At 40.9% G+C, this 14,297-nt stretch overlaps 1 protein-coding gene across 1 annotated transcript in view; it reads left to right on the top strand.

Annotated features, from left to right (window-relative positions):
• The window catches only part of kif1b (kinesin family member 1B), a 150,464-nt gene that overhangs the window by 85,617 nt on the left and 50,550 nt on the right, over positions 1-14,297 (top strand). Inside the window, exons 25-30 of the mRNA XM_048614861.1 lie at positions 2,826-2,944; positions 4,202-4,287; positions 4,408-4,537; positions 6,112-6,274; positions 12,247-12,337; positions 12,459-12,577. Of these exons, the coding sequence (XP_048470818.1) occupies positions 2,826-2,944; positions 4,202-4,287; positions 4,408-4,537; positions 6,112-6,274; positions 12,247-12,337; positions 12,459-12,577 (708 nt within the window). The remainder of the gene's footprint in view (positions 1-2,825; positions 2,945-4,201; positions 4,288-4,407; positions 4,538-6,111; positions 6,275-12,246; positions 12,338-12,458; positions 12,578-14,297) is intronic.

Below are 14,297 nucleotides of genomic sequence, written 5' to 3'. Positions count from 1 at the left end.
TGCAGCTTTAGTTTTGGCCACACATTGCTAAGCTGCCCAAAGGAAATTGATACTTGTTGCACATTTATTTACCGTTAGGTGGTTCTGTAGATTTATATCCCTCAGTCTGCAATGTTATGATCTGAGCCAGAAAAAATATTCCAGAATGGATTTTTGGAATGCTGTTGGTGACATGAAATATAATAAGCGGACTCTGCTGCATAAATACTGCATTGAACTTGCTTCTGTCAGTTAAAGAGCTCGTCCCTTTAATTGTCTCCCATGGCATGCTGGGACTGTTTGACAATTTCACATTTTTGATTAACTTTTTCAAAAAAAAATAATTTTGTCTTGTGTCCTCAAACTACGTAGTTGTGTGTTCCTAATACAACATTCCCTTACTATTTGGCTGTAACTTTTTACTTTGATTCAGAGTTTTGTTTGGAATTTGTTTTGTCAACATGCCATTTTTTTTGCCTCACCAATCTTACCACTGATATTGTTTCAACCTCTTCAGTCTGCTTACAGAAAGGCACATTAAGCGTACATATTGTGAGGAATTTCAAACTGTGTCTGATGAAAGTTTGCTATCTGAGGCACCTCAGCCATATTTTTTTCTCCAGAAATTTTGAAGGTATACTCTTCGTAAACAAAAAGGAAAAGAAATGCTTATTGAGCAGAACTTGTGTTGGGAAATAGTGCAAGGTAGAACAAGATTACTGCTTTCTAAATCTCTGATGACATTTCACTCGACAAATGGTCCGAGGGCTTCTGACTGATCCTGCAGGATAAACACTAAGATTTTGATACTGATTGTCAATGAGACTACATGTTTTAATTACTTAAAGATTGCAGCTGTTGTATCTTTATTTCAGTTCTTTTTGCCATTCCTTACTAAAAGTATAGTTGTGCTGGTAAATGCCGCAACTGATACTAATTATTCCTGCCAAACTTTTGGATTGTTTCTGATTATTCGAATGTAAACATTAGCGCTGTTTTGCTTGTTTTATTTTTTTTTACAGTAACCTTTTTTGTAGTAAGATTGGTTACCGGCTCAAAGCAGACTGAATAAGGCTCGTGATTTTTGTTCTGTTTTAGGTCTTATTTTGTCTCATTATTTTTAACCTTCATAGTTTTAGCTGTTTGCCATATTTTACCTGTTTTTATAACTTTTGTGTTTACTTCAGTCTGATTATGATTCATCTTTCATGTTTAGTTTTCGTTTTACAGCATTGTCCTCCCATCCTCTCTCTCTGTGTGTCTCTCTCTCTCTCAGAACTGGGAGATGCATTGTTGTTAAACAAGTACATTTGGAGCATTAAGGATGGGGTTGGTGGGTGGTTTAATAGACCATAATTGTAATTAGTATTTCATAGCCCTGTCTATCTGAACAGTAGGGATTTGCAGACATCCCAGTTTAATATTTGGACTGTTAATTCCATCAGACTGCCCACGGTATCACCAAATCTTATTTTTAAGAGCCGTTTTTTTGCAGATTCTGAAAAGTCCTTCCAAATTAAAATGCAAAACATAATATTTGTTTATTCTAGATGAATTCGGAATCATCTAATTATGTTCCCCAGTTAGTTGGGTTACTGTGGGATGTGGAACAAATCAGTCATTTTACGCTAGTCAGCAACTTACTGTGTTGCAGCCGCCACAGGATCTGCTAAATTGTTGTCATCAGAAATCCCAATTATCCATAGGGAGACAAAGGTATCTGTGCTTTGTAGCTGCAGTATCAAGACTGTATCATTGTGCGTTAATTTTGCATGACTATGTTCACTAGGTAATGGGTATAATTTATAACTAGATAACGGCAGAACTATCAGAGATAAACAGGAGTTTTTTTTTTAAAAATCAGTAGACATACAAACCTTTGGCAAATCAAATCAGATTTTGTGTAAAACTTTGGATGGTTTGATATGAACACGTAAAGCAGTGAACACATTGTCTTTATGAATAGGAGGTGACACCTTTAAGTTCCGATTGTTAAGTGAAAATAGATCAAGGTTCAGCTTCAAACATGACTGGTGGGCTTCTTAAAAATACAAATAAGTAAAAATTCGTAACAGCATTAATGACCTTCGTAGCTGTCATCTTTCAAAACTAAAATATTCATGTGTTAGTGTTACAGTGAGACAATTTCCAGCAATATCTCAAGTTATTTAATAAACAACTCTGGTGTCTTTCTAGCAAACTCTCATACATTTTTGACAAGAAATTGTGGTGACATTACTGTAGTGGTGAAGTCATGGGGTGAGTGATCCAGATGCCCAGATTAATGCTCTAGGGACAAGGTTTTGAATCCCAGCACAGTAGCTGGTATTTAAATGCATCAGTAAAATTGGAGCACGACGCTCGCCTCAGTAATGTTGACTAGGAATCTATCATTCCTTGTTGTAGAAACCCATTTGATTCACTAATTATCTTTAGGTCAACGTATCTTCCCTCCTTTATCTTGGCTGCCCTACAATGTGACTCCAGATGTACAGCAATGCACTTCATTCTTAATTGCCCTCTGGCTGAGCAAGCCACTCATTTGCAGGATGACAAATGCTGGCTTTGTCATTTCCCATGCAAGAATGATTTTTAACAAAGTAAACTCTTGAATGACATTTCATGCAGTAGAAATAAATAAAATAATTCATTGGAACTTAAACTGGATCCTAGTTATTGTAGATTCTGATATCCATTTACCTGGACTTAACTGTTTCAGTTTTAAAAACTGACACATTCTGAAGATATCTGCACATCCGTCCTGTCAGTTATTGTGAACGCACAATCTTTAAACGTTTATCTAAATTGCAGTTTTTTTTTTGCCCGCTTTCTTTCTTTGTTCACAGAGCATTTGTATACCTCAGCAATTTGCTGTATCCAGTGGCCCTCGTTCACAGAATTGCCATCGTTAGTGAGAAGGGAGAGGTCAGAGGCTTCCTCAGAGTGGGCGTACAGGCCATCACAGGTGGGTTTCACATTGTCAAGGTTAACATTCTTCTTTATTAATAACTCTGCTGACAGGGCAACACCAAGCTTCAATTATGCCATTGCTATGAATCGAAAGCATAACACATTTGTGTAGATTGCTAGATAAATCATTCCTTTCAACTGTTTATACAAATGTAATGATTTGATTTTGTATTTTTCCCTTTGACTTAACAGGTCAAATTGATGCAAGTCTAATTTTATTGCCTGAAGTGGAAAATGTTTCCCTTGTGCAGTGCAGTTGTGATATTACTGAGATATGCCTAACTGCAAAAAGAATTTGCCTCTTGTAATGTTAAGCCTTGTGTTGCACTGCACAGCTTCACAAGAATTCAATAGAATGTACATTCTGTAAAAAGTAGAGTGTATCAAATTATGAAGACTTGTTCACCTAGCCTTCCAAGACAGTACTTTACTGACATTGTTCAGTCCACTCTTCTGTTTCTCCCAGCCCATGATAATTATGTAAATGGGCAAGTTAATAAGCTTAGGTTCCTCAATTGACTTTGAATCCTCAATGTGATCACATCTAGTTTGGACTTAAACAAAAACAGAAGTTGCTGGAAAAGTTCAGCAGGTCTGACAGCATCTGTGAAGAAAAAAATCAGAGTTAACATTTTGGGTCTGGTGACCCTTCCTCAGAATCACTTTCCTCTAGTTTGGACTTGCTGGCAGGCAAGTATCATGAGGCATTGTCCTAAAGCAGGAATATTCTCACCCTATGGATTGTCAACTTTCTGGCCAGCAAAAGTCACTATCTTTCTGGTGGATTTAACTATCAACAAGTTGGAGAGCTTGTAGTGTTTGATTAAGTTTGTCTGATCACTGATCCTTGTATAGTGCTTGATTGCGACCATCTGAGTCCATAAAACATTCCTTTGTCAGAAGAAATTTTGGGGAGAAATGAAACACAATGCTTCCAGCTAGGATTGCATGTATATTGAAAAGTACTGTAAAGTCTGTAATGATTTAAGCCATGTAAATAAACTGTGTGAATTTATTTGTAATGCAACCAAATGTGCATTACTTTGAGATGAATAAGAAAAATGGCAAATCAGTTCACAATGAACACACATCGCTGCAAACATCTTGTGTTATGATTTAACAGGCTCTAAATTTGCAAAAACAAATCACTGTTGACTTTGTAGTGTTCTAGTACCAACGTTTTATACAAAGGTCTTGCTTAACTCAAATTTGATTTGAATTCCTGTTGAATTTTTCTCTCTCTCTCTCCTAGCTGATGAGGAGGCACCAGACTATGGATCTGGTGTACGCCAGTCTGGCACTGCTAAAATTTCATTCGATGATGAGAACTACAGAGAGGTAAGTGTAATGTTGTTTCTAAACAGCCCCCACACGTTTGTGTACATTTAAAGTAGACGCAAGCCTAGTCACCAGAGTTATTGTGACTTCCCATTTTGTTTTCCATTACTTTATTCACAGAGTGACGTTTCTTCTATTGTAATGTCACGTTCTGGGCTCTCGTTGGAGGAGCTTAGGATTGTCGAAGGGCAGGGTCAGAGCACAGAGGTCATCACCCCATCGGAGGAGATGAACAGAATCAACGAGCTGGGTAAATGGTTTAAAATAAACTTGAAGCAGTGCTGGTGTTGTGAACAGTAGTGAATGCTTTTTCAGCCTGCAAATGGAATGTAATAAGATTACAATGGATGTACAAATGAGTTCATCTGCATTCATTATAATCCCTCAAGTTGTATCAGAAAATGAAGCCTTTGCAATGGGGTTGGGGGAGGGGACAAATTTGTCAGAGTTTAGTCATAGAAATCTGAACATAAGCTGCTGTTTTAATCTTACTGTTGAGAATTTATGGAAATCCTATTACAGATAATGGAATACTGAGTGAATCTGGTGTTTAAAATTATTTTCATAGAACTCAGCCCAGGTCAAATCTTTCAAATCAAAATACAACTTAAATCCTGCTTTCCATGTGTATTCATGTTATACGTTGGAGTACAAGTTAATAAATCCAGTAGGGTTTCCAAATGTAGAATTGTAATACAGTGATGTTCTACTTTTCTCCCCCTGCAGAATTAGATTAGCAATGCAATTTTACGATATCATTCGAATTGGTGGAGCAAATTGGTGGTGCACTAATTTGGGTTGAAATGTTGTGACAAAAATATTGAATCAATGGTGCTTTTTTTATTTACACTGTACTCCTCCTAAGGACGTTACAGCAGAATCCAAGATACAATTTAGTGTTGACAATGGGGCTCAGGTGATTTAAATGACGACTGGTTTGTGACAGTCACACTAACAGCGTGTGTTTGATTCCCTTGCTGGCTGAGGTAACCATACTTTCTCAACCTCACCTGAGGGCATGGTGACCCTTGGGTTAACCTCACCACCAGTTCCCCCTCTTTCTAATGAGAGAGCAGCCTGTGTTCCTCTGAGACTCTGGTGATTTTCACTTCATGTTGTAAGAGGACATCCATAGTACTTTGCCAACACTTCTGTATGTTTTTTCCCAGCTTTTGAAAATATGATTTCTCCTCCATACTAACCAGGGTGCCATGGAATTGCTTATAGGGTTTTATTCCCAAGATTGGACTCCTGTCTGGAAGTTTGCTGCTTTTTAAATAAGTTCAACTACGAATAAGGCTGGGTCTTGCAGAAAAGGCCATTTGGTCTGTGTTGGCTACTTACAAAGAGAAGCAGTTGGACAAGTGTCACTCCCTGGCCCTTTCCCTATGTCTGTTCCTCCTTCAAGCGAATGAATCAGTCTCCACTGCTCTCTCAGGCAGTGCGTTCCAGGTGGTAAACATCTTGCTGTATAAAAATGCCGTTCCTCATGGTGTCTTTGTTTCTTTTGTCACTTTGCTTAAGTCCATTGCCTGTGGTTCTTGACTCTGCCATCGATTGAAACAGTTTTCACTCACTCCCTAGGGAGTTTGACCAACTCTTTCAAGTCTCTCCTGAACGTTCTCCAAGGAGAATCATCCTGGTGTGATTTTGCTGGTGAATTATTAAAGTGATGGTCAATAATGCGTGAAATTAATGTCTTGAGAGGCGACAAGCCTTTGGCCGAAGGAGGCTTTTCAGCCTGTATTGTTTATGGTGCACTATCTCATCTTGAAATACAGTGGTTAGGTTAATGTCATTGTATTGGGGTCTTTTGCAATGCAGATTTTAAATCAAGCACGGAGTTGGACCCCAAACTGTCCCAGGGGGGAGTATCTGACAGCATTGGCGAGCACTTAAAAGTCGGCAGTGTTTTCACTTTCCGAGTGACAGTGCTACAGGCCAGTGGGATCCCACCAGAATATGCAGACATATTCTGTCAGTTCAAGTAAGTAGCTTTCTCTTTCTTTTTCTTTTTTATTTGCATTGTGCATTGCAGGTTATGTCCATGTCGATAGTCTGGGAGGTCACATACAACATCTCATTGTCAGACAGCTAATGTCAAGTATCATTTTGCTTTGGATTCTGCCACTTCTGAAGTGATGATGCAATTTGTAGTTTCTCTATATAGTGAGCAAGTTATTATTTTGGCTGTTAATATGATTGCCTTAAGGTATCTATTATATATCTTTAAGCAAGTACACTATTTTCGTAAACATTTTCCCCATTTTCTAAAATAACAGCTAAGGTAAGGGATGAAGCAAATACTGTGCAATACAATATTAAATTAAGTCAAATAACAATTTTATTTGAATTGTTGATAAATAATTTTAAGGTAATAACTTAATTCTGTATTCTTTTAGACTGCACCTCTGATGTAATACCCTATTCACACCTCCTTCCCTGTCCTTCTCACCTACTCCCCCAAACCTTGCCCCCTGCCTTCCCTCTTCCCTCTTTTTACCCAGTGTTCCTCTACTGCAGTGAAGTGCTCCACCTAGTGGGTTTATTTTTAAAAACTCTTTCACGTTTAGTGACATTGATGCAAATAACTTCCTCTATCTATTAGAGATATACAACACAGAACAGGTCCTTCAGTCCAACTCGTCTGTGCTGACCAGGTATCAGAAATAAATCTATTCCCGTTTGCCAGCATTTGGCCCATATCCCTCTAAACCCTTCCTAATCATATACCCATCCAGATGCCTTTTAAATGTTGGAATTGTTCCAGCCTCCACCACTTCCTCTGGCAGCTCATTCCATACACGCATCACCCTCTACGTGAAAAGGTTACCCTTAGGTCCCTTTTCAATCTTTCCCCCCTCACCTTAAACCTATGACCTCTGGTTTTGGACTCCATCACCCTAGGGAAAATATCTTTTCTATTTACCCTATCCATGCTCCTCTTGATTTTATAAACATCTATAAGGTCACACCTCAGCCTCCAAAGTTCCATGGGAAAAAAGCTGCAGTCTATTCAGCGTCTCCGTATAGCTCAAACCCTTCATCCCTGGCAGTATCCTTTTCTTGAACCTTTTTCTTCTTTCTGAACCCTTTCAAAATTCACAACATCCTTCCTATAGCAGGGAGACTAGAACTGAATGCAGTATTCAATAATGGCCTGACCAACGTCCTGTACAGCTGCAACATGACCTTCTAACTCCTACACTCAATGCACTGAGGAATAAAGGAAAGCATATTAAACGTCACCTTCACTATCCTATCTGGTACTCCTCTTTCAAGGAACTATGAATCTGCCACTCCTCAGCCCATTGGCCCATCTGATCAAGCTCCAGTTGTACTCCAAGTAACCTTCTTTGCTGTCCACTACACCTCCAATTTTGGTGTCGTCTGCAAACTTACTAACCATACCTCCTATGTTCACATCCAAATCATTTTTATAAATTGATGAAAAGCAGTGGACCCAGCACCGACCCTTGTGGCACACCACTGGTTGCAGGCCTTCAGTCTGAAAAGCAACCCTGGACCACCACCCTCTGTCTTCTACCTTCGAACCAGTCCTGTATCCAAGTAGATAGTTTTCCCTGTATTCCTTATGATCTAACCTTGCTAACTGTTGCAAGGTTGGGTAGAGCACCTCTGGATTGGGAGGCAGGAAGTTATAATTCGGTGTTTGTAAAATGCTTGAGAGGAAAGCATTGCATGGTCCCTTTAAAAGATCATGTGCTTTTTCTGTGGTTAGTGAGTTAAAATGGATGCTGGGGGAAGTAGCTTTAAAGTTTGTAAGTGCACAAAGAGCACCCAAATTTAAACATCTGTATCGAAAGGCCATACAGTTAGCAGGCCAAGCATCAGTTTTTTTTTACCGAGACCACAGGCTTTTTGAATATAGCCAATCCATTTGAACCAGGAACTTGGATACCAAAAACCTATTAAATTTAAGTCTGATCATTTTGACAATATAAGACCAATCCTATTGTAAGGAATATTGATATGTTATCAAGGCTATAAAAGAAGGGGGTAGCTGGACAAGGACCTCTGCCAAAGCTAACGGCACTCAGCTCTTGAGAGAATTGCTGGCTCTCACTATGTCTTAGAGAAAGCACCGTCTAAATAACAACAGTACCAATGGCCTAACTCATTAATATTCCTGACAGAAGAATCTACAGAGAAGGCACAGAACATTTTGGAAAACACGTAACCTGACTGTAATCTGGAAACTAAATTTTTTTTTATTTAATGAGTGGGGCTTGTATTTATTGGAACAGCATACCATTAGAATCTTGATTTATTTGGGAGTAGTTAGTAGTTAGGATTTATTTGGTTTGTTAATAGTTTAGTTAATTTGTTCACTGCTAGAGTTAGATAAATAAATTATTACTTATTGATTTTAAAGTGAGTGTCAGGGATTTATTTTATTTAACAACTAGAAGTTGCTGAAAGAGAGGCTACACCACTTTTCACACTCCTTTTACAGGTTATAAGATGAGGTGTTGCTTTAGGTATTTCGGTTTTAGTTCTCAGAAGGGTATCAACCTGCGCTTTATAAACGTTAACCAGTCTACCAGGAGGATTCTTGTCAAACGCCTTATTGAAGAACATACAGATCACATCCACCGCCCTGTCCTCATCAATCCTCTTCATTAAATCATTTTCAAAAAAGTCAATCGTTAGCGAGACACAATTTCCCACACTCCAAGCCGTGTTAACTATACCTAATCAGTCCTTGTCTTTCCAAACACGTAAACCCTGTCCGTTAGGCCTCGCTGGTCTATAGTTCCTTGCCATAGAGTCATACAGCACAGAGACAGACCCTTCAGTCCGACTCATCCACACCAACCAGACATCCCAATCTGACTGAGTCCTATTTGCCAGCATTTGGCCCATATCCTTCTTAAACCTCTCCTATTCATATATTCACCCAGATGCTGCCTCCTAGCGGCTTGTTCCATATACATACCACCCACTGAGTTAAAAATTCCCCCTCAAGTCCCTTTTAAACCTTTCCCCTCTCACCTTAAACAATGCCCTCTTGTTTTGGTCTTTTGGAGTCCAAACAACCTTATCTATTTACCCTATCAATGCCCCTGATGATTTTATAAACCTCTATAAGGTCACTTCTCAGTTTACAACGCTCTGAAGGAAATAGCCCCAGCCTATTCAGCCTCTCCCTATACCTCAATCCCTCCAATCCCAGTAGCATCCTTGCAAGTCTTTTCTACACCCTTTCAAGTTTAACAGCATCCTATGGGAGTGTGACCAGCATTGTGTGCAGTCTTATAAAAGTGGCCTCACCAATGTACTGCATAGCTGCAACGTGACATCCCAACTCGTAGACTCCAATGTTCTGGCCAATGAGGACAAGCACATCAAACGCTTTCACCACCCTGTCAACCTGCAACTCCACTTTCAAGCAACTATGCACCTGCATCCCAGGTCTCTTTGTTCGGCAACACTCCCCATTAACTACCATTAATTGTATAAGTCCTGCCCTGGTTTGCTTTGCCAAAATGCAACACCTTACATGTATCAAAATTACTCCATCTGCCACTCCTTGGCCCATTGGCCCATCTGAACAATGCCCCATTGTACTCTGAGGTAACCTTCATTGTTGTCCACTACACCACCAATTTTGGTGTCATCTGCAAACCTACTAATCACATCTTCTATATTCACTTCCAAATCATTTATATAAATGATGAAAAGCAGTGGACCCAGCTCTTATCCTTATGGTACCTCGCTGGTTACAGGCTTCCGGTCCAAAAAGCAACCCTCTACCACCATCCTCTGCCTCCTTTCAAGCCAATTTTGTATCCAACTGGCTAGCTTCCCCTGGATTCCATATGATCTAACCTTACTAACCAGTCTACCGTGCAGAACCTTGTCAAACACTTTGCTGAATTCCATATAGACAGCTTCTATCACTCTGCCTTCATCAATCGTCTTTGTCACCTCTTCAAAAAATCTCAGTCAAGTTAGTGAGACACAATTTCCCCACACAAAGCCATGTCGACCGTCCCTAATCAGTCCTTGCCTTTCCAAATGCACGTAAATCCTGTCCCTCAATCTACAGCAACTTTACCTAACACTGACGGAATGCTCACCAGTCAGCAGTTCCCTGGGTTTTCCCTGCGGCCTTTCTTAAATAATGACGTCCAGCCTACCGACACCTCACCTGTGGTTGTCAATGATACAAATATCTCAGCAATTTCTTCCCTAGCTTCCCAAAAAGTTCTGAGAAATACATGAAAACGTCCTAGGGATTTATCCTGGGGATTTAGCCTCTTGAGTAGCACTAACAAATCTCCCCTCAAGGGTATTGGTCCCCTTCCAATTCAGGTGGAACCCATACCTCTTATACAGGTCAATCCTACCCCGAAAGAGATCCCAATGATCCAAAAATGTGAATCTTTGCCCCCTGCACCAGCTCCTCATTCATGTGCTCTATCCTCCTATTCCTACTCTCACTAACACTTGGTTTCCTTATTGTTAGGAAATTGTAGTGTTTTAACTTTTTCCAGAGAATTTATCAGCTTTGTTTGCGACTTTGAAGTTCTAAAGCTTTTGCGTGATAAAATGCTGCTTAATATTGAGATTACACTTTCATGCATATATAGTTTACCCATACTCCTCAGTATCAGCTGGGATCCTAATAATTTCGTAAGTGGCTCCAGCATCCCAAGAATCAGAGAAGCATTCTACAGTCCAATTTTTTTTGTTTGCATTACAACAGCGACTACATATCAAGAGCCATTAATTTGAGAGTTTGTGTGACATCTGTCAGTCAAGAAAGGCATTATATGGATGTGCATATTTGTTTTCTTACAAACTGAAATTACAACGGAGATGTTTGCTGAGTCACTTCAAAAAGCATTAGAAGTGTCACATTCAGTATAGAATTGGAATTGTACCTAAACCAAAACAGGTAGCATGTTAGGTTCCTTTCACAGTACTGAATTGATTCGAGCTCTTCAGTGGTTACTGAGATACTTTCCTGTGATTTCTCTGATCGTTAGCTAGAATTTGCATTTATTAAATAAAAACTGGAAATGCTGGAAGGCCTGGCAGCGTTTGTGGGGAGAAAAAGAACGCAGACGTTTCGGGTCTATGCCATTTTGTCAGGTCTTGAGATCCCAGTACTTGTCATGTGTGACAAGTTTCAAAACTTTCAATCTTGTACTCACCAGGACAAATGCAAGAATTCGTGGATTTTTAATTCATTTATGGGATGTGGGTGTCACTGGCTGAGTCAGCATTTTATTGTTTGTCCCTAATTGTTAAGAGACAACCATGTTGCTGTGTGTCTGGAGTTACATGTAGGCCAGACCAGGTAAGGATGACAGTTTCCTTCCCTAAAGAACGTAGTGAGCCAGGTGGGTTTCTCCTGACAATCGACGATCATTTCATGGTCATCATTAGATTTCAAATTCCAAATTTTAAAAATTCAATTCAAATTCCACCATCTGCCATGGTGGGATTTGAATCCAGGCCCCTAGAGCATGATCTGTGTCTCTGGATTAATTGTCTAGCAATAGTACTTTAAAAGTTCACAATGATGCTTCATATTGTCTAGAAGTGACATAAAATCATACAAAGGGACCATTCTCTACAACCAAAAGGAACAAACTTGCATCTTTTTGTTTTAAATTAGCCGTAAGCTCAGGGAATGTATAGTTCCCCATTGCTTTCTCCATGACAGCACCTTGGCCAATCAGAGTTGACCTGCCCACCAATTGTAGTGTAAGTTGTTGTAATCATTTAAAATCTGGCATTCTTGTGTTTATCCTGATAATTGCAAGGCAAAAGACTTCAGCAGCATCTCTCCTTGTTCATGACAAGTTGGTTGTTGAATGTCTAAATGTTTAATGTGTTTGCATCAAACTTCTCTATGCTCCGTTTCAACGTTAGTTAACTTTTTAACACGTTAATCATTGTTTGGTAAATTTCTTTTCTTCCCAGCTTCCTGCACCGCCATGATGAAGCCTTCTCGACTGAACCCCTGAAGAACAGTGGCCGGGGAACACCCCTTGGCTTTTACCATGTGCAGAATGTGAGTCTGGGACTTAGGTGTCTCCCAAAATGCCTGACCAATCGTTTCACCAGTTCCATAAGTATATTTGAAATTCCTGATGTAAGTTGGAAACATGTCTTTATCTCCATCATTTATTTAGGTTGCTGTTGAAGTAACAGAATCATTTGTAGAATATATCAAGACAAAGCCAATTGTTTTTGAAGTATTTGGGCACTACCAGCAGCACCCTTATCATTACCAAGGACAAGATTTCAAGAGGTAAACTTCATGCAAAAAATTGTAAAAAGGTTTCAAAATTTCAATATCTGCTAAGTAAATAAATTGCATTTGCTCTCTAAGGATTGTGTAAAACCAAACCTTTCTTCAGGCCCTGTCTTTCCTTTTGGCCTTTCAAGGGATATGGGCATTACTGGGGAGGCCAGCATTTGTTATCCATCTCTAATTGCCCTGGAGCTGAGCTGCTTGCGAGGGCACTTTCAGAGGTTAGTTAAAAGTCAACCACATTGCCTCTGCAGTGGATCAGGAGTCATGTATAGGCTACATCAGGTAGTGACAACAGATTTCCTTGAATCAGCTGCATTGGTTAACCTGATTGGGTTTTTGCAGCAAAAAATAATTCTCCTACTCACCATTACTGAGACCAGTTTTTTATATTTGGAGTCAATACAGTGTGCAGCTGGAGGAACACAGCTGATCAGGCAGCATCAGAGGAGCAGGAGACTCGGGAGTCCTGATGAAGGGTCCCAACCCGAAACATTGACTCTCCTGCTCCTCTGATGCTGCCTGACCTGCTGTGTTCCTCCAGCTCCACACTGTATTGACTCTGACTCCAGCATTTGCAGTTCTTGCTATCTCCCAGTTTTTATACTCCAGATTTATTAACTGGAATTGAAACCAGTTGAGCTGCCATTGTGGGATTTGAACCCAGGTTCCCAGAGCATTAGAGACAACAAGGTGCAGAGCTGGATGAACACAGCAGGCCAAGCAGCATCATAGGAGCAGAAAGGCTGATGTTTCGGGCCTAGACCCTTCATCAGAAAAGGGGAAGGGGAAGGGGGATCTGAAATAAATAGGGAGAGAGTGGGAGGTGGATAGAAGATGGATGGAGGAGAGGATAGGTGGAGAGGAAATAAACAGGTCGAAGAGGCGGGGATGGAGCCAGGAAAGGTGAGTGTAGGTGGGGAGTTAGGGAGGGGATAGGTCAGTCCAGGGAGGACGGACAGGTCAAGGGGGCGGGATGATGTTAGTAGGTAGGAGATGGGGGTGTGGCTTGAGGTGGGAGGAGGGGATAGGTGGGAGGAAGAACAGGTTAGGGAGGCAGGGACGAGCTGGACTGGTTTTGGGATGCAGTAGGGGGAGGGGAGATTTTGAAGCTTGTGAAATCCACATTGATACCATTGGGCTGCAGGGTTCCCAAGCGGAATAAGAGTTGCTGTTCCTGCAACCTTTGGGTTGCATCGTTGTGGCACTGCAGGAGGCCCAGGATGGACATGTCGTCTGAGGAATGGGAGGGAGAGTTGAAATGGTTCGCGACTGGGAGGTGCAGTTGTTTATTGCGAACCGAGCGTAGGTGTTCTGCAAAGCGGTCCCCAAGCCTCCACTTGGTTTCCCCGATGTAGAGGAAGCCACACCGGATGCAGTATACCACATTGGCAGATGTGCAGGTGAACATCTGCTTGATGTGGAAAGTGTTCTTGAGGCCTGGGATGGGGGTGAGGGAGGAGGTATGGGGGCAGGTGTAGCACTTCCTGTGGTTGCAGGGAAAAGTGCCAGGTGTGGTGGGGCTGGAGGGGAGTGTGGAGCGGACAAGGGAGTCACGGAGAGAGTTGTCCCTCCGGAAAGCAGATAAGGGTGGGGAGGGAAAGATGTCTTTGGTGGTGGGGTCGGATTGCAGATGGCGGAAGTGTCGGAGGATGATGCGTTGGATCCGGAGGTTGGTGGGGTGGTACGTGAGGACGAGGGGGATTCTTTTTTGGTT

Source organism: Rhincodon typus, chromosome 31 (genome assembly GCF_021869965.1).
Source record: "Rhincodon typus isolate 14 chromosome 31, sRhiTyp1.1, whole genome shotgun sequence".
Classification (NCBI taxonomy): domain Eukaryota; kingdom Metazoa; phylum Chordata; class Chondrichthyes; order Orectolobiformes; family Rhincodontidae; genus Rhincodon; species Rhincodon typus.
Note: the sequence above shows the minus strand (reverse complement) of the source record. Positions and strands in the feature narration are given on the sequence as shown.